Raw genomic sequence first — 19,568 nt, 5'->3', positions numbered from 1 at the left:
GTGCGAGACCCTATCGCTCAGGAAGATTAAATCACCTAAGTTTCTTACTTATGAAATCTTAGCTGACAATGGGCCTTAAGATTTTGAGAAATCATATTACCGTACTGGTACTACATTATTGTCTTTGTAGCATAGGAGAAGGATATACATTTCCTGTATGCTCATACTATGGTTGTAGTCTATTTAAATATGGAATGAGGAGTATATATGTCTATATTATGACGCATAGATAGTGACGAGGAAGAGCATTTATTGAGATGATGATAAGGGAGAAAAGAAGTTGCTGGGAGGAAAAGAAGAAGAAGAGAAAGAAGAAGAAAGATATAAAAACACTTTAGCTGTTTAGCTGATGGAGGTCAATCAGTGCACCAACGTCAACAGAACCAGCCAGCAACCATCTTGTAAGATAATGATTTTCTTTTCTGTTATTATTTGTCACTTGGACAACAAACGAGCTGAGATTAGAGTCGAGTAAAGAAGGAGGGAAAGCGTGAGAGAGAAGTAAGATTATTTAGGAATAGAGACATTTTTTGTCAATGCAAACTAGCTTCTGAACAATGCTGTTTAGTGTAGGCTATTTACAGGCTATATTAATGGAAATTTCATGTTAATCTGTCTGTACTATATGTAAAAGCAATAAGCATACAGACTAGTAAATATGGTATGGAAAAATATGTGAAAAATCATAGCACTGATATTGTAAAAATGATGAACCATATAAGCCTATAAGTAGAGGTTTGAGAGAATTGAGTTGTTTGAGTTTATTGTTGTCAAAAATTAGTTGAATAGCCTATTTATGAGTCACACATCTTGATAATTTCAGAGTTTAAGAAAATAGAGTACCGTATTTGATTTGATATTTAATTAATAAGTATTTAAAGTAGTAACTTTAATTCTCACACTTCAACTCAGTGAAGAGTGAATATTATTGATGAATATTTTGCAGTACCTATTTCAATAAGAAATGCATGAAGAGGTCAGAGGCGAATTGATTGTGTACTCCAAATTGATAAAAACCTTTCGCATATTCAAATAGAAAACTACTGAATGGAATTCATGGATGAATTTAAATTTGAATTTAATTATTATTGTCAAAAACAAAATACAAAAAGCTTTACAAAAAATGAATAATAAATTATGAGAAGAGTGGTTAATAAAATGTAAACTCATCTATAACTGCACTAATTCCTATGAATGAAAATAGTTGACTATAAAGAGAACCTAGTGATCACATTGGTATATTGCAAGTTAAAGATAACAGGTTTTCGCTACAGATTTATCAAACACATTATTATTACATTGCTGTATAATTTTCAAATGGTTTACAAGTCACCAAACCGGTTTACCTATCACAATATTGCAAACCTCATTCCACTGAAACTAAAAGCAAACTTCCTCCTCAGTCTCTTTCCTTGGAATTGTCTTATTCGCCATCTTATAACTGCTAATTCTTCCTTCTCAACCAACGAATAAAAACCACTTTGAAACCGTTTATCTTGTCTTCCATTTCTGGGAAACACTCAAAAAAGTATCGAATTCAGTCTGAGGAGTTCTGTTGAGAAACTAATACTTATATTTCCAAAAAAGATGGAATCTCTGATCTCTGATTTCACGATACGTTTTAAAGTTTGACTTCTTTCCAAGAAACAACTTTTCTTTCTGCATAGAGGTCGTTTATTCTTATTTTCCTAGAAGTTCTTTCCAATATTCTCTGAGATGAATCATAGGGGACACGCAAAAGCTGAACATGATATCGCATAATTCCCATTAATTTATGAGGAAACTGAATAATTTACTATAATTTTAATATTTACTGCTTCTACAAATTGAATAATTAACTGGTTTCGAAAAGTTTCATTATCCCCTTGATATTTTTAAGGTTCCAGTGTATCTTATATTGCTATTATGTATTTCTCTTGACTGATCCCACCTTTTTCTGCTAATTTGAATAATGTGTAATGCTAATCATCACTGTATGTATCTTGTACGAGGAGCACGCTATCAGAATTCCAAGCAGTTTAGGAATCCATCCCATCCAGTAATTGAAGTGATTATGGAATGAATATTTGAAGAATAGGTTTACTCATTTCACACTTTTTGTGTGAAGTCCCCAGATCACACAGATCTACAGATCACACTTTTTGAAGTCCCCAAGAAATGACATCACCTTTGTAATTTTCACCTCTGTTTATCTTCAAGTTGAACAATAATTAATTTTTAATGACTCTGAATATTCGGATTAATGCTGTTGAACAATTTTTTGAACGCATTTTTATCATTTGAAAATTTATAGCCTATCTCATTCTTAGACAATAAGTTATACTACAATAGCACAATAAGTGTTGTAGGGAAGGTTCAATCAATATTTTTGAATAATTCCAATTATACGATTTTCATTGATTAAGTTTGTACCGTGAATCATTAAAGTGGATTTTTTGACGACATTCTAAGTCTATTAGATTTCATTGAAAAAACTATAATAGTTGATGAAGTGATGGCTATGAGATAAAAACAATGGCTTCAGTCTAGTTTGTAATGGAGTGCATTGAAGAGTTGTGCGGGTAGGTATACTATATTGTTGGAAAAAATTAAAAATCACAATAAATGACGTAATCATAAATAGGTAGAAGAAGACAAGATTCATTTAGAAATTGTGTAGGCTTATTTCCATTTTTATTTTATGCGGGCTAGACAATAGTTTTTACTTTAAAAGTATTTTGTAATTGACCTGCTGATTTCTGAATTTGTTTACACTGAATTCTCTCAAGGTTCAATCTGTGTTTATTATGATAACATTGATTACAAACAGGGAAAAGAATACATATAGTAATCATCATTTCTCAATAAAACTAGTAGTATTTTTTGCATCATCAGGAAAATAGCTGAACATCTTTTTCAATGACGATGATTGTTCAAAAGATAATATTGTTAACAAACCATTGATGAGTTCAAAGATCATTTAATATGCTACTAAATGTCTCACCCTCCAATAGTCATGAATTGATATGATTTTTTCAATGCAATAATAATGAGTAATGAGATAAGATGAAAATTCATCATTTAATATTTTTGTGAAGGTTTTCCTTATGCTTCAATCGAATTGCAGTTCAATATGAGTCTACTTTGATAATTAGTGCTATTTCATGTTAACACGTTTGTTACAATAGTGTTTATTAGTATAGGCATTATGGTGACTGTGTTATAAGACCGTTTGGATGAGTCATATCCTTTCGTCAATTGATTCACTGCAGGTCATTTTCACTTTGAATCATAACGTATTGTGTATAATGTACTGTAAATGTCTTTCAAACCGTGTCATTTTCATAAACGGTGATTTATAATGAATCATCTACATGTTATAAGAGTCACTGCAAATGTGTCTCTCGAATGAATCAGCTAAACTTTCCAGACTTTGAAATGTCACACCTATATTGAGATGGTGTTAAGGCAGAACCAATTCACATCAATGAAGAAGTAGTTCAATCAATCATGCATCATCATGTTTAGATCTGGTGAGGTAGATTTAGATGTGACGTGTAGTGTAGATGTGACTCAACATTCACTGCTTCATAATTTTGTAAATTAATAAACAGTATCTATGAATACTATGTGATAAAATTTTTATTATTTATTCTATTATTGCAATTGTCACCATTCAATTATCACTTGGTATACAGTACTACTTCTTTTGGATTATCAGTAAATTTGCAATCTCACTTCATAGTTGCTCATATATATTTCTAATACTAGATGTGACGTGTAGTGTAGATGTGACTCAACTGTTTCGTAATTTTGTAGACGAATAAACAGTATCTAGACTACTTCTAAAAAACTATGAATGAATTTAGAATCCATATCAAAGTAGAATTCAATTGAATTGAAACATAATACCCATACCAAAATTCATAATGAATAGGCCTACTATGTGATAAAATTTTAATAGTGAATCTATTATTGCAATTTGCACCATTCAATTATCACTTGGTATACAGTACTACTTCTTTTGGATTATCAGTAAATTTGCAATCTCACTTCATAGTTGCTCTTAAATATTTCTAATGCTATTTATTGTTCCAGTTCATCTTCTATCCTATAAGAATATAGTGATTTACATAAAAGAGATGGATTATATATATTTTAAGAATTAATCATGGAAAGGTGAGGAAAGTCAGTTATGGTACAAAATGAAAACTTATACGTTCAACACATGAATTAATACTCTTCATTTAATATTACCTATACTGAGGTAATTATTAGATGGTTCAATACTGGTTGTTCTTTTTAACGGTTTACTGATGAGCATGCTATCGATAACATAGTAGCAAATTAACATTCAATAATAGGGTACCGGTACCTACTACTTTGTTCTTCCGTCTACGAAAAAAACCCAAATAGACCCACACCTCTATATCGTTCTTCCGACTGAAAAGTGGAAAATCCTAACGATGTTAACCTAGAATGATAGTGTCACAATTATCCTACCAGGTCAAATGACAACTTATTGTAGATACCTATTTGATGAGATTCACTTTCAACTGTCAGTATTAATTGAATTGTAAACATTGGTGTTATTCATAAGGAATGCTGACAGTTTGAAGTGGATCAAACTGTATAGATATTAAGTATAGGCTGCATGTAAACAAATACCAGCGCTCAAGTTACTAAATAGAGAGGTCTCTCCGTCACAAATTACACGTTATTTCTGTTTCACTTCCTCCAAGCAACCTACTATTATTATTGTTGTTCAAACTACGAATGAGTAATGAAAATAAAGGGAATGAGAGAGGAAAAACAGTGAGACTGGATTTACAGAGTGAATTAATTCAGGATTAGTTTTAACAAAGGGAATTAGTTTGAATTATACGTCAGTGGTTGACAATAATGGACAGAATGAAAAACCCATCATGGCCATTCACAAGAGTGTGTGTTGTATTCTTGTGAGCTCATTACATGAACGTGATTTGTTTTGGAAATGTTTTTTGGGAGAAAGTTTTTGTTTGGTGTCGTATTTATCATATTCATTGACAGGTCTACGCTTTTGTTTAGCTCAAACTGAGGAAAAATTGTTCAGTATAGTCTAGTTTGGAGTCCACTGCACACTTGCCTCTTCTCACATTGAGCATAAATTCACTTGAGAAGCAAATACTAGATCTTGACTTTGTTACAAAATTCGACTTATAGCCTAGGCTGATAAATAATAAATATTTATAACAGTTTCAAAGTTTGAATGGCCAAAAGAACTTCGTAATAGCATTACAAGAAGGGAGGGGCTCTTGACTAAGAAATTTATTTGTGAGCTTATTCGTGTTTGTGTTGAAAAGTTTGATTTAATGAGCGTTACGGAACACATAGTAAGCTACAAGCAGTACGTACGTTAAATATAGTGAGCTACAACGGAATGTAGAAGAATTTATAAGAATTAAAAATGAATAAAAGATTTGGAACTATGATAGGCCTGATAATTATTCCATGAACAAAGTCAATTACTTAGAATATGATACACGGACTTCTTCACTAAGAAAATAACACGCAATAATATTGAATATCGATAATATTTCAATGAAATCAGAAATTTGATATAATATTGTGTTCGATCATGTAGTTTCTAGTTTGTAGACCTGGTATTATAGAATATGGAGTGGATTTACTAGAAATATATTGAATAAGGTTCCCTCATTCCATTTCCAATCCAATAACAACAGTTGTTTCAAAAGAGGTTATTCTAGAATTCAGCGCACATTTGAAAGTTCGCGGTATAAGAACTTTTCCCTCCATTTCATTTTTGTAGTTTTCCGTTAGCCTATTTGTCTGTCGTCTGCATGAATTTTAAGATTGCTGATTTTGCAGCATAAATAATTATTTAGAAATTGAACTTATTAAAATTGAGGTATACTGAATTGATTGTTATCCGGAAAGATAAATCCTGGATTGTTATCCAGAAAATAACCGCACATTTTTAAAATCGTAGCACGTGGTTGAAAATCAATATTCACACTCCTGGATTGTCATTAGGAAACCATAAGATTGGACAATATGTCATTAATCTCAAAACACTAGGAAGCTCGTAACAAAACATTATTACTATTCCAACTAAAAGCTGATTGCGTCAAAACGTTTCCGACGATTCGACCTATTGACTTTTGCTCATGACATTGCAAACTGAATAAGTGGGACAGGTCAACTAACTCCCATTACACGACTTCGTCGCACTTTCTTCCTATTGTCGCGATGTATAATGGCAAACATGATTTGCATTCTGTATTTTTCACCCAGGGCAGTAAACTTCCACAGCGCCATACTTGAATCATTTTGTCTTCTCTCTATCTAAAGTAAAGTAAATTTACTTTTTTTCTCTCTATCTAAGATTTGAGAATATTTTATGATCGCCCAGTACGGTATGGTACAGTACCTGATTTTATTAGGAGCTAGCAGGTAAGCCGAGCTCTGCAAGGGTAATTGAAAACTTGACAAACTGAAAACTCGACCCACGAAGCCTTGAAGAATTTATTAAAACGATCCTTAGTAAATAAAGAATCTTTATGCAAGATTTCAAGTTAATCAGTTGAGTAGTTCAGACGTGATGATGCGTTATTCGTGAATTTCCTATCCCGTACGTGTATAAGCCAATTATTTATTTTTTTTTATAAATTATAGATGACATTATTATTATCTCATAAGACTTCTGGATTAGCATATGTCGGAGTATAGGTGACATTGTTCATTTGTATTCAAAGATATGAAATAAAAAAACGAGAAAGTTTTGGAATGAAGATTGATGATCAATAGGTAGGCTACTCCTAAAATACAATGCTTAAGATCATAATCAACAATAGCCACGATAATCTTGACTTCACTTTCACATTGTCATTATCAATGGATTGGAGATAAGGCTCCGGGCAATAGTCTCTCTGCTGATTCTTTGCAAAGGGTGTAAAAAGACGTAATTTCTTGAACGTCTGTTGGAAAAAATAGTACCAAATAAACAATGATTGTGATGAATTAATTATGATTCTTGATGAAGCCCGTAGTGTTAATGGAAAATAAGTTGAATTGAATGAGAAATCATAATTCTTAGTTTCTCAGTATTAAATATTTGATGAGTAGCTAGTGTTAAGGAATGCTTCCCATTGATTATTATTATCATCAATATTGAAATCTCTTACATTATTTAGTTTTCAAACATGTTCATTCTCAGTCGAATATGCCAGTTTATGGAATTATCGATACGTACTTTAAAATCTTCTATCAGGACAAAACTCATATTTAAATTCACATAGAAAATATAATATTAGGAATAAATGTTCTCTTTTTGTAATATTTTGCTCCAGATAACATTGTTATGTAACTATAGTCTGATTAAGAAATAAGTGTGCTGTATGAAACAATAAATATTCGAGACACAAATAAAATAATAAGAAAAAATTTAAAACCTCTTATAAATAAGTGAATCAGCAAAGAAATATGTTCCTATCCTAAAAGGTTTGAAAGAAATCAAGTGTGATGAATCTCATTTTCCATATTCATAGCTGGTTTTTAAAAGAGAATTGAAAAAAAAACTTTATAGACAATAATAAATTATTTTTCATTCAGACTATTTTTAATTTGTATGGACAATGATAGGATAATTTCAAAGCTGGATCCTGTTTCTAAATCCATAAAATGAAAATAAAAGATTGATTCTCAAGATGGAGAGATTGATTCTAAACAGAGAGGGAAACGGTGACACAATGACGAATATTAATTTATCGAATTGATGAAATATTGTAGTACTGGAGAATAATACTGTGAAAATATTTTTTTTCAATTATTGAATCAGATTGAATATTTTAAAAATGAACTTGTATAATTTAAGTGAGTTGATTGAGCGTGAGACAAACAATATGTAGTAAAATAATAAATGATAAATAAATATTAAAAGCATATTGGAAACAATGAATCAATAAATAAATAATTATATAATAGTTTTCGGAATTATAAAAACAAATAACTAAGAACCTATATCTTTCAAATTATTATATGAAAAACTTAAATTTCACTCCTACGTTTTGGAAACTATTTTCTTGATCTTAGTTTTTATTCATCCTCTATTCATCTATTCAATTTTAATTAGCCTTTGAATATTTAATCGTTTAACCATGATTGTAGAAACCTTTCAAGTACTACCTATTATAATGATTGTAATTCAGAATATTCAAAGTCAAGAAACAATCTAAACCGAATTTATTTATTATTGCACAATGTATATAGATAGAAACGTGAAAGACATCTATCAAACTATTATTCTTGTTTATTACATTGGTCATCTTCAAGCTATTTGCTTGTTTCCTTGTAAAATCTTGTTAGCTTACCTTCGAATGACTCACAGATCTGTTGAGATAATCACAGACACGTCTAGTGAAGCTGAAACCAAACTAAACACTGACTGGCTGAACCAACTGAGCCGTCCTCTTGAATGAAACCGGTTAAATACTGATTGATGATCTCTTTGTTGCTGGAAGCGCTGCTGGCTGTTGTAGCGCTTTCTGGTGGCGAAAGCCGGAACTAGAGGCGGACACCGCAGTCACAGATAAGCCTAAAAAACAGTTCTAGTTGACATGAGTTGAAGGTATGGCTCAACTCACACTTACGCGACTCAGGTCGAGAAGACACTCGACTCTAGTCGAGAGCATGTGTTTTCAAATGGTGACAGTCGCGGAGACTATAGTGAGGTCCACGTTATAATGACAGTGGATAAAGATAGAAGAATAGCAATGCCGATTCTCTGCATTAATTAATCATATTTCTACACTGTCAAAAACATAATTGGCATTGTTGTGTACCTAGAAAAGGATAGTACCACCGGCTTTGTCAAATGATAGACAAGGATAGCAATTCCAAAGTTGAGCAAATACTGTCATTATAATGTGGACCTCACTATAGAATCGACTGGTCTGAGTGTCACCATTTGGAAGCACATGCTCTCGACTAGAGTCGAGTCTCTTGTCGACCTGACTCGTTTAAGTGTGAGTTGAGCCTAAAACTACCAAAACTAGCGTTCCGTTTTTAATTTGCTAGGCCTATAAAATATAGAACCTTTATTAGGTCTTGGTTATAAAAAATAAGGTATAGTATGAATCTTGATTATTTGTTAATTAGTTTTTAAATTAGCTAGGCCTATAAAATATAGGACTTTATTAGGTCTTGGGTAGAAAATCAAATACGGTATGGTATGAATCTTGAAAAATCTTGATTATCTGAGTGGAACACTTAGTCAACAATATTGTAATTTTTATTTTTAATGATGAGAAATTAGCCTTTATATTCGATTAAAATACCTTTACCTCGTACGACACTATAATATTATATAATCTGTTTGTTATTCATGTGAGCTTTTTGCAAATATTAAAATTAAAACATTTCAAATAAGAAAAAATAGATTGGACATAAATCCATTCCTATCCAATGGAATAGGGTACCAAAAAAAGAGACTACTCTGATCTCAATCATGATTTTATAATAATTACCTTTTTTCAATATTTTTATGAATTCATTATTAATTTCCGCAGAGTGAAACCACCACCTCGTTTCGTGAGTTCTCTGAACCTTTGTTCCAATCTTTCAATTTCCAAGCTGGGTTTACACCAAATAAGTTAATAACAAAATGTTAATAGCTTAATCCTTATAGATTCTATTAGATTGAACGGAACTTGACAAACACATATGTTCATCATGTGTATGATAAGTTATGTTCAATCTAATAGAATCTATATAATGAAATTATTAAAATTTCAGTAAATTTCAGTTAAAAATTGAAGTTATTAAAATTTTGTTATTAACTTTGGTGTGAACGCAGCTTAAGCCACTTTTACCAAACGCGATCTCCCAATATAGAGAAATGTATACATTAATTTGTTTGGAAAAAAATGTTTAAATAAATTAAAAATAATAACATATACATTCACTGAAACTGGCAAATTCATCTTCCATACCACCCAACAATCTCTTTTCTGTATAGGGCTACTTTTTATAAAAATAGAAATAAGAATAAAAATCTCAGTACCCTTTTTGAATTATTTAATCACAACATGTTTCGGACATTGATGCCATTTTCAAGGCATCAAGGTACTGAGATTTTTATTTTTCTTTCTATACCAAATCAATCCTCGATCTCAATGATGGTAATCTAATGGTGAATCAAATTGTTACATACATATACGGTAGAACTTAGGTCCATCTGCAATAAGTGTAAAAAAGTGATGGAATGCTGATAAAATTATATCACAGTAGGTACGGTACTTAGGAAGATGCTGCTGTTCATTATAATCAATAATAAAAATTTTTTATATGTGTTTAGTCAAACCACATAGCGTGTTTGAGGGAGACCCACTTGAGTTGGTGAGTTTTTTATTTCTCTTATCTAGAGTGCCAAAATTACTACTATGGGAAGGTCAACTCCAATACACTTCAAGGCCACCATTTGAATCAAATATCAGAAATATGCCGATTTGTGGACAGTGAACGAATTTAGGGAAAAATATTTTTCATTGGGTAAATTTCTACTCGAGATAAATTTATTTTTCGGCGTGATACAGTACAGTAGCAATAACCTCTAAATTTAAATCCATCTCTCACTTACCGGTATGAATTCTTATGTAGCCTATTCTGCATTATTTTAAATCGTTTGAGTTGTATAATAACATAGGAGTGATAAGAGTAGATAGATAATTGGAGAAATAACAAATTGTACAACATTATTGTTTCACAGTTACTGTGCTGAAATGGTGAGTAGAAATTATTTATCTAATCTCTCAATGTCTATTTCTGTAAAATAACGTATTTGATATTTTTATGAATAGTTTCATGTTTGTAGTCAATTATTGTCAGTGATTTCTAGTGAGATAAATTTGATACTGTTATTCTCAATAGACTTCGGTTCTATCAATGACTCTAGAATGTATTTATACTAGATTATTTAGGCTATATTACAGTATATAAATTTTCAAAACCGACATACCGGTACTAATATTTGAATATCCCTATAGAATAATCTAGAATAATTCATAAATAATCTAGAATATATTATCTACTGTAGATTATTTGGGCTATATTATAAATAATATTATTTTGGAAAAACATTTATTATGCAGAAGCAACAGGTTTGAAATTTTGTATGGTTTCACAAAACTGACTGCTTGACATTTTATTACCTATACAAAAATCATGATTAAAGGTCTACTGTAAAAAGTTTTCAAATATTGAAAGATATGGTTCTATTATGTATTTGATATTCAAATATAGGCATATGATATGTGAATTTACAATTAATTCAATACTTGAAGATATGATTGCCATTAATATTCTCAGTTGGAAAATCTATGAAAACATGAATTTCAGTAACTATTACCTATACCGTGTTTATAATAATAATACGGTATTTCATTCATCACATCTTATTTTTTTAGTTGCTTTGGAGATTCTATTACGTGTTTATTCTGTACGGTGCCGTACCCAAATATTTTTCAGATGTACCTGAGCCTAGTAATTTTATGGACCATATCTGCATTAAACTTTTGTGATGGAGCGAAAATTCTAGGAATATTTCCAACGGCTTCTTTCAGTCATCAACAGCCTCTACTGGCTGTAACAAGAGCTCTGGCTGAGAAGGGACATGAGCTCACTGTTATTACCACCAACCCTAGCAAGGTGAGTGTGAATGTATAATCAAAATATTACAGGATTGGTGAAAATAATTGGAACAGTTCAATATTTATTTTACAAGGGAAAATTGACTATAGGTCTGATTGGTGATCCTGTTCGAACTAATAAAGAAAAATACTTTTCTGCCGCTTCAAATTTATATATATATATATATATATATATATATATATATATATATAATATATATATATATATATATATATATATATATATAAAAGCGAAATGGCACTCACTCACTAACTGACTCACTCACTCGCAGAACTAAAAATTTACCGGACCAAAAACGTTCAAATTTGGTAGGTATGTTCAGTTGGCCCTTTAGAGGCGCACTAAGGAATCTTTTGGCGATATTTCAACTCTGAGGGTGGGTTTTAAGGGTTTAAAGTTCGTGTTTTAGCATGATCTTATTCAAATATCTTAAAATTATAATTGAAATGTCCATACCATATGTTAATATAGAACTATAATCTAGAGAGAGTACCTCTTCGAAACAGAGTTGTTCTGGTAACTAAATTAAAAATTTTGTCAGGTTGAGTTGTTATTAAGTTAAGTTGACTTTGTTAAGTTGGCACCAAGTTGAAGATTGAAATGCATTTATCCAGGACCTCCTAAATACCAATTTATCATATTTAGGAGGATTATTATACCAATAAATACCTATTTAGGAGGTCCTGATTTATCGCGGGAAAATTGATTGGGCACAACTGCTACTTCAATCAGAGCTATTCCTAGGAATATTATATTACTAGCCGTCAGGCACGCTTCGCTCGCCATATCCGTTTAGCCAGACGTTTAGTCTGGACCCCCGACTGGATCGTCCTAACATATGATAAAATATGACATAACATTTCAAATTTGGTAGGTGTGTTCAGTTGGCCCTTTAGAGGCGCAATAAAAACGGATTTGGAAAAGTTTCCAAATATAAGCCCAAAATCTACGTTTTTTAGCGTTTTCTCAGCTTTATCGAGAACAAATGAACAGAAAATGTTCAAATTTACTACAAAAGCTCAGCTGGGGTGCAATAATGTTGTGTTAGAAGGAATTTGAAATAACGCCAAAGATACGCCCAAAATTAGCGTTTTCTCAGCTTTTCTGCGTTTCCTCACCTTTTTCAATAATTGATGGAAATATATTAAAAAAAATTCAGTCTACAGGTTTAGCTGAGGTGGAAGAATTCTGTTCGCCAAAGATACGCCGATATAGTAACAGGTGTTTTTCGAGATCAAATTGACATAATACGTTCAAATTCGGTACAGAGGTTCTGCTGAGGTCTACATGCAGGCGAGCGAAGCGAGCCCGCTGATCTCATTTTTGGACGATCCAGTCGGGGGTCCAGGGGGCGGAGCCCCCTGGCTAGACGGATATGGCGAGCGAAGCGAGCCTGACGGCTAGTACCGTATATTTTATATCATTTTTTAGAATGAGAATGTGGTCATATGATACATGATTACAAAACAGAATTCAAATAGAAAATTAATATATTTTTTGTATTCTATATTGTTTTGATTGTTGTATGATTAGCTCGCCATAGTGTTTGATAATATGATTTATCATGCAATAACTTGATAAGTTTTCTTTCCAAATAGTAACAATTTATATGCACGATTTTATTTTCCAGACACCATTGAAAAATCATAGAGAAATCGATATAAGCTTTCTATACCAAGAATGGCCTGAGTTACAGCAGAATCGTATATTTTCACTGCAGGAAAGAGTCAATGCTTTCTCGCATGTTGGAGACTTTCCTCTTTTCATAGAATATTTTAGTCATAAGGCTCTTGGATCAAATCAATTACAAGACTTCATAAGGTGAGATATAATAAAAAATGAGTGGTTGTTTTTCTGATAAGTACTTGATTTTTCTATAAATAATGAGAAAATATCTCAACTCGATCAAAATACAACTGAATTTTTTAAAATGTGAATCTCTCCTGTGCTTTTCAGAAAAGTGAACTATTCAAGATTGATTTGTTATAAAAAAATACCAAAACATTGATGAAAAATTTAACAAAAAAGATTTCGTTCCTAAAAAATCTGATCAACTCTTGAGGGTTCTATTCTAAGAGATTTCATCTCTGAATTGAATAGGATTTCTTCAGTTTTACATTGCTATTGGAACAGAACATCGGTTCCATTATGTGACACTGACAAATCCTTATTCATTTTACACTACTATGGAGAAATAAATCCTATATCATCTCTTATTATAGTGTGATCCTTTCTTATTTTGTTTTTAGAGAAGTGAACGACACAAAATACATTCATTTTTCAAAATAAACGCCTTACTGTATAATATATAGGCTATAGTTCAATTTTTTCTTTAACTTTGATGGTTGAAATAAGGTTTTCCCTTTCTTGGCGTTATTATTTTCTTGTTGTATTGTTCTTTGATAATATTTGTAATTTGGTCAAATTTGTTGTATTCTTGTGATCTAATTCTGTACTTTCATTTAATGTTGAATTGTACAATTCAAGTTGTATTGAAGTAGCATAAGTTGAAAACTCTACTACTATACGGGCTCAGCAGGACCCAACATTGTAATTATTTTCAATGGAATCAATTTATAAAGTCTCGATTGATCGATTAATCATGTAAAATACCACTATGACGATCAAAATACATCTGAATCTGAGCAGTGTGATTGCATAGTCTAACCTTAACTTTTGGACAACATTAACATTCTATCAAATTTTTTGGAGAGAAATAGTACAGGTTCAGCCTAGTATTTCCTCCAATATCATAATAGAATATATATTCTATAATATTAATGTTTATAGTGCTTCATACAATAAATGAAATACAATTTTTAGATATTAAAATTTTTCTCACTTTGGTTTTCAGAGAAGTGAACGGCACCACATTTGACCTAATCATCTATGAAGGACTCAGCTACTCCAGTTATCTAGGCTTCAGTGAATTGGTTGGCAACCCTGCAGTATTATCCATAGTAACAGTGCACCCGTTCCCAATCTCCAACGCAAAAGTTGGTAACCCTGAGCTACCATCTTATATTCCGACAATTTTCTACCCGTACGGCCACAAAATGTCATTCTTGGAACGCCTGGTCAATTTTTCAATCAACATCTATTGTCAGTATATAAAATTGCGCTACTTGGATCCTCTACATGAAGAGTTGATACAGAAATATTTTGGGAATGCAAGGCACACCGCATATGAATTGGAGAAAAATATTAGCATGATGATAGTGAGCGCTGACTTAGCCACTGGGTACCCGAGGCCTCTGCATCCTAATACAATTAATGTGGGACCGATGCATCTCCGTAAGCCTGACCCCTTGCCACAGGTAAAAGTTCATGAAAAATATTTACTTTACCATTTTGTAATACTGGAAATATCTGCATCTCCATTTGTGAGAAATATGTTCGATAATGAATTAAAATGTTGATTTGATTGATTGAATACTACAAATATCAGTTTTTTACAGAGCGTGTATAATTCGTTTACAGTATCTGGGCTCAACGTTTCAATATTTTTCAATATTCAAGAATAGGTACGGTATTATGGAGCCTGGAGTGAGTTTTAATATTGGTTATGTTGTTCTCATGAACCATTTCAAATTCAGAATTGGAAATAGAAGATTCAATTTTCATCATACATTTCATGAAGCTAAGATTCTTGAATATCCAACAACACTGATCATATTATAAGTGAAAAGGAAATTGCAATTAATCACTTGCTATGGTATTATAATAATTTCGTTCTATTAACATTAGTCACTGTCCACACAGTTCAAATACGGAGTCGCGTAAGTGTGAGTTGAGCCTAAGCCTCACATTATTATTTCGCCAACATTTATATAGTATAATACTGTAGTAATTTTGTTCTTTAATAACCAATTCCATTATAGACATAGAAGATTCCCGTATCTTAGCGAGTGCCTTGATAGCCTACACTCTAGTATTCATTGATAATATTGGAATTTTTTTCTGATTGTGATATTTATATGAAATCAAAACTCTTAAATGCTATACAACATTTTATAAAAAGACAAGCTAAATTAAGTTATTAACTAGCTTAATTAGCTTATAAGCTATTATTTGATAGCTTGAGTGGTTGCTCGATTTTTGAACTGATTGATTTGATTTGTTTGACAGGACCTCCAAACTTGGATGGACCAATCACAGGATGGCGTGATCTATTTCAGTTTAGGCAGTAATATGAAAGGCACTTCGGTGCCAGCCAATAAGAGGGCTGCATTTATCAGGGCTTTTGCTCAACTGCCCAGCTACAGAGTGCTCTGGAAGTGGGAGGCGGACGAACGTTTGCCAGGCCAGCCTGATAATGTACTAGTGAGGAAATGGCTTCCCCAACAATCGATTCTTGGTAAATTTGGTCCACATTTTTAAATCATTTTTGGGGGGTTTCGATTGGGATAGTATATTACATGATCTTCAACAACCTTTCAAAATAGTATTGATTCTATCGATTTTTCTCATGGACTTCCTGAATGGAATTCTATTCTTAAAAAAAAAAAAAATACAATTCACAAACAGTGTTACTTGGGGGTGAGAGGGGAGAAGGATATGAAGAATGAAATTCTACTTTCTTTTAAAAATTAAGAAGGAGAACATAACATAAAACATGATAAATTTCCTAAATATAATATTATATAAAATAAATTTTGAAGTGACACACACATAACCTCTAGCTACATTTGGACTGTTGTATAAATTAGAATTGGGACCGTTTTGGGCTTATAAGCCCGTGGTACTTTTCTGTAAGTTGTGTAATTCTGAATGATTGAATAAATGAATATCTATGTGCAAATAATTTTTCCAGCACACCCAAAAACGAAACTGTTCATAAGCCAAGTGGGTCTACAGAGTTTCCAGGAGGCTATCTCTTTTGGAATACCTATACTGGGCTTCCCAATGTTCGGCGACCAGGACTTCAATGCTAGAAAGCTGGTCGATTCAGGAGCGGGCAGAGCCATGGAGTTCAATGACATCAGCTATGAAAATGTCTTCCAGAATTTGGAGCAGCTGCTCACTAATTCAAGGTTTGTGGCTGAAAACATATTCCAAAATATTCTAATTAAGGCTGTGCAAAGGCTAAAAATAAACTTTCTACTCGTGATATTTTTCAAAGTTTTTCGACTTGTATATCATCAAGCTATTAAAATGAAGAAGTTTCCTCAGGAAAACATTTTTTCCGATCATTATTTTTTGAGATATGAGCGCCTAAAGATTAAATTTTTGGGACAGAACATTTCAAATTCGGTAAGATATAAATCCATGAGATTTGGAGGATAGATTCTTTATGTTATTGTCGATCTAGTAAAACAAAAATTTTCTGAAAATATCAATTCTTGTAAAAGTTATTTAATTTACCGAAAATAACCAAGAATAACTCAACTGAAAGTTATTTTTAGTAAATTGAATAACTATCTAGAAATTGATATTTTCAGAAAATTTTTGTTTTACTAGATCAGGAATACCATGAAGAATCTATCCTCTATATCTCATGGATCTATCTCTTACCGAATTTGAAATGTTCTGTCCCAAAAATTTGATCTTTAGGCGCTCTTATCTCAAAAAGTAATGATCGGAAAAAAATGTTTTCCTGAGAAAACTTTCCATTTTGATAGCTTGATGATATACAAATCAAAAAACTTTAAAAAATATCACGAGTAGAAAATTTATTTTTAGCATTTGCACAGCCTTAATGGTGATTGAGTTAAAAATATGTAAGTTATGAGTGAAATAGAGGAGTAAATATTTTTATTCAGTTTTTCAACCATAAAAATTGTAAATTTCCAGTTCATGTTGCTTTGGAGTGGAAATTTGACACATATATTTGTTTCAGAGAAGTGTAAGCATAAGCTTATTGTTTTGGAAACTTTTGTCCGTCAAAAATTGGGAGGGAGACAGTTCGGGTACAGAATGTATTTTTTGGTTTAGGGTTCAGCCTGTTGTCCTCTGCCAATCATATTGTAGGATTTATTATATATATTTTTTAATAAATGAATGAATATAGAAATGAAGATAGTTAATGAAAACACGCGATGTTGTCAACTAGCCTCTACCACAAATTTCCTTTATAAAAAAGACAAACTGAAGATGACACCATCGCATAGTCATCTGGTGTTTCATGTCCATAGTAATGTTTGTGTTTTTTTTATTAACTTTGTGATAGTTGACTACATTTTTGTGTTTTCCTTATTGATAAATCAATATCAATATAAATATATAACTACATACCAGCAAAAACTAACTGTGTTTGAAGATTTTTTGAATGAGAAGTTTTAAAATGAAGATAAAGATTTTTTTCAGCAAATTCAAATAAAAACAAAATTTTATACAGAATTAAACAACTCAATTAGCAGTATATATAAACATAATATTGAGCTTCGTGTCACAACTTTATAGGTGTCAAGAATCTTCTAATGACAATCACTCAGTAAACGATATAGGTACTGAACGAAATTCATGCGGTAGCGCTTTACTGTAGAATTTGTATTTTGCTATGGGTCTAACATGGTGAAGCGATGAAGAAGGTTGAGTTCAACAGAGACGGAACAGAGTGTTGAAAATGATACATTCATCTAAAATAATGCCTCTGCTTCCTTCTACCTCCTATCATACCTTAGCCGCTCCGCCAAGTTAGTTCTGACACATTTGAAAACATCATGCATTACTTTTCAACAGTCAGTTACCTACTCCGCTACCTTTTACTATAGACTAAAGATAATGTTCAAGTTGTCTCTTTGATCTGGAGATCTTGTATCAGTTGTCTCAGCCTCTACCTTCTCCGCTACCCTCTACCTTCCCCGCTCCACTATATTTTGGCCCATACAAGCGATAAACAAGGAGCGCCTTGTACTGTGGGTTCTAAATAGCTTATTTATTTATTCTTTATTGATTCATACAATAAGTACATCATCAAAATTATAGGGAGAAAAAAATAAGGTAACCTTGTGCCATTTCTATAATAATATAATTTAAATAACCTATTTGGTTTTTTCAGCTACAAAGAGAACATGATGAAACTGTCACAAATCACAAACGACAAGCCAATGCCCGCCATTGAGACAGCAGTCTGGTGGATAGAGTACGTGTTGAGGCACAACGGAGCCAATCACATCAAGCCTGCATCTATGGATCTGGCCTGGTACCAGTATCACTGTTTGGACGTTATTGCAGCTATCTTGGGAGCCATTTTAGCAGTAGTATTGATTGTTTTCTATGTTTTACGGAAGATTTTAACAGGATTAACAAATAGTAAATTGAAAAGGCATTGAATGTGGGGTTGTTTTCTATTAAAAGGATTTTCAGATAATAAACTGACATGTAACTTGTAGATTTGAGAAATAATTATTATAAAGGATTTAAACAGAATTATCAGATAATAAATTAAAAGGCATTGAATGAAGGGTTGATTTTAGTTCACTTTAGGTATCCGTGCCGTTATTGTGGATATGTATTGATAAAGAAATATTATGAAGGATTTTAACAGAATCATTAGATAATTAATTGAAAATGCATTGAATGTGTAGTTAATTTTTGTAATTTCAGTATGGATTGTTTTCTATGTTTTATGGAATATTTTAACAGGATTAACAGATAGTAAATTAAAAAGGCATTGAATGTAGGGTTGTTTTCTATTAAAAGGATTTTCTTTTAAAAAAAATTGAAAAGGCATTAAATGTAGGGTTGATTTAGTTCACTTTAGGTGTCCGTGCCGTTATTATGGACTTGTATTGATAGAAAAATATTATAAAAGATTTCAACAGAATTATCAGATAATAAATTAAAAGGCATTGAATGTGGGGTTAATTTTAGTTCGGTTCACATGTCCGACGTTATTGTGGACATGAAACTTATAGATTTGAAAAATAATAATTATAAAG

General features: G+C 31.9%; 2 protein-coding genes across 6 annotated transcripts in view; one reads left to right on the top strand and one right to left on the bottom strand.

The window, feature by feature from the left end:
• LOC111053421 (apolipoprotein D) overlaps positions 1–8,645 on the bottom strand; it is an 18,896-nt gene extending 10,251 nt beyond the window's left edge. Inside the window, exon 1 of one of the 2 annotated variants that reach the window (XM_022340314.2) lies at positions 8,349–8,645. The gene's annotated coding sequence lies outside the window, so the exon portion shown is untranslated. The remainder of the gene's footprint in view (positions 1–8,348) is intronic. The other variant, XM_022340315.2, reaches the window with a different exon arrangement.
• On the top strand, positions 363–19,483 carry LOC111053419 (UDP-glycosyltransferase UGT5). 4 transcript variants are annotated; one of them, XM_039437203.1, is made up of 7 exons: positions 363–501; positions 11,503–11,682; positions 13,316–13,506; positions 14,540–15,002; positions 15,814–16,042; positions 16,499–16,718; positions 18,686–19,483. In XM_039437203.1, the coding sequence occupies exons 2-7, from the start codon at positions 11,503–11,505 to the stop codon at positions 18,957–18,959; spliced, it is 1,557 nt and encodes a 518-aa protein (XP_039293137.1). In that variant the 5' UTR covers positions 363–501; the 3' UTR covers positions 18,960–19,483. The 4 variants fall into 4 exon arrangements, with proteins under 4 accessions (XP_039293137.1, XP_039293139.1, XP_039293138.1 ...); XM_039437205.1 differs by having other exon boundaries at positions 365–401; XM_039437204.1 differs by lacking the exon at positions 363–501 and adding an exon at positions 9,031–9,102.
• The last annotated feature ends 85 nt before the right edge of the window (positions 19,484–19,568 follow it).

This window comes from Nilaparvata lugens, chromosome 10 (assembly GCF_014356525.2).
Source record: "Nilaparvata lugens isolate BPH chromosome 10, ASM1435652v1, whole genome shotgun sequence".
NCBI classification, from domain to species: domain Eukaryota; kingdom Metazoa; phylum Arthropoda; class Insecta; order Hemiptera; family Delphacidae; genus Nilaparvata; species Nilaparvata lugens.
The sequence above is the reverse complement of the archived record's forward strand: the minus strand, read 5'-3'. Positions and strand labels throughout refer to the sequence as shown.

What these genes read in the sequence shown, in the direction of transcription:
- LOC111053419 (XM_022340312.2), top strand. An exon ending in AGCCTGACCCCTTGCCACAG is followed by an intron (nt 15,003 to 15,813) that starts GTAAAAGTTCAT and finishes TTTGTTTGACAG; the next exon opens with GACCTCCAAACTTGGATGGA. An exon ending in TCCCCAACAATCGATTCTTG is followed by an intron (nt 16,043 to 16,498) that starts GTAAATTTGGTC and finishes TAATTTTTCCAG; the next exon opens with CACACCCAAAAACGAAACTG.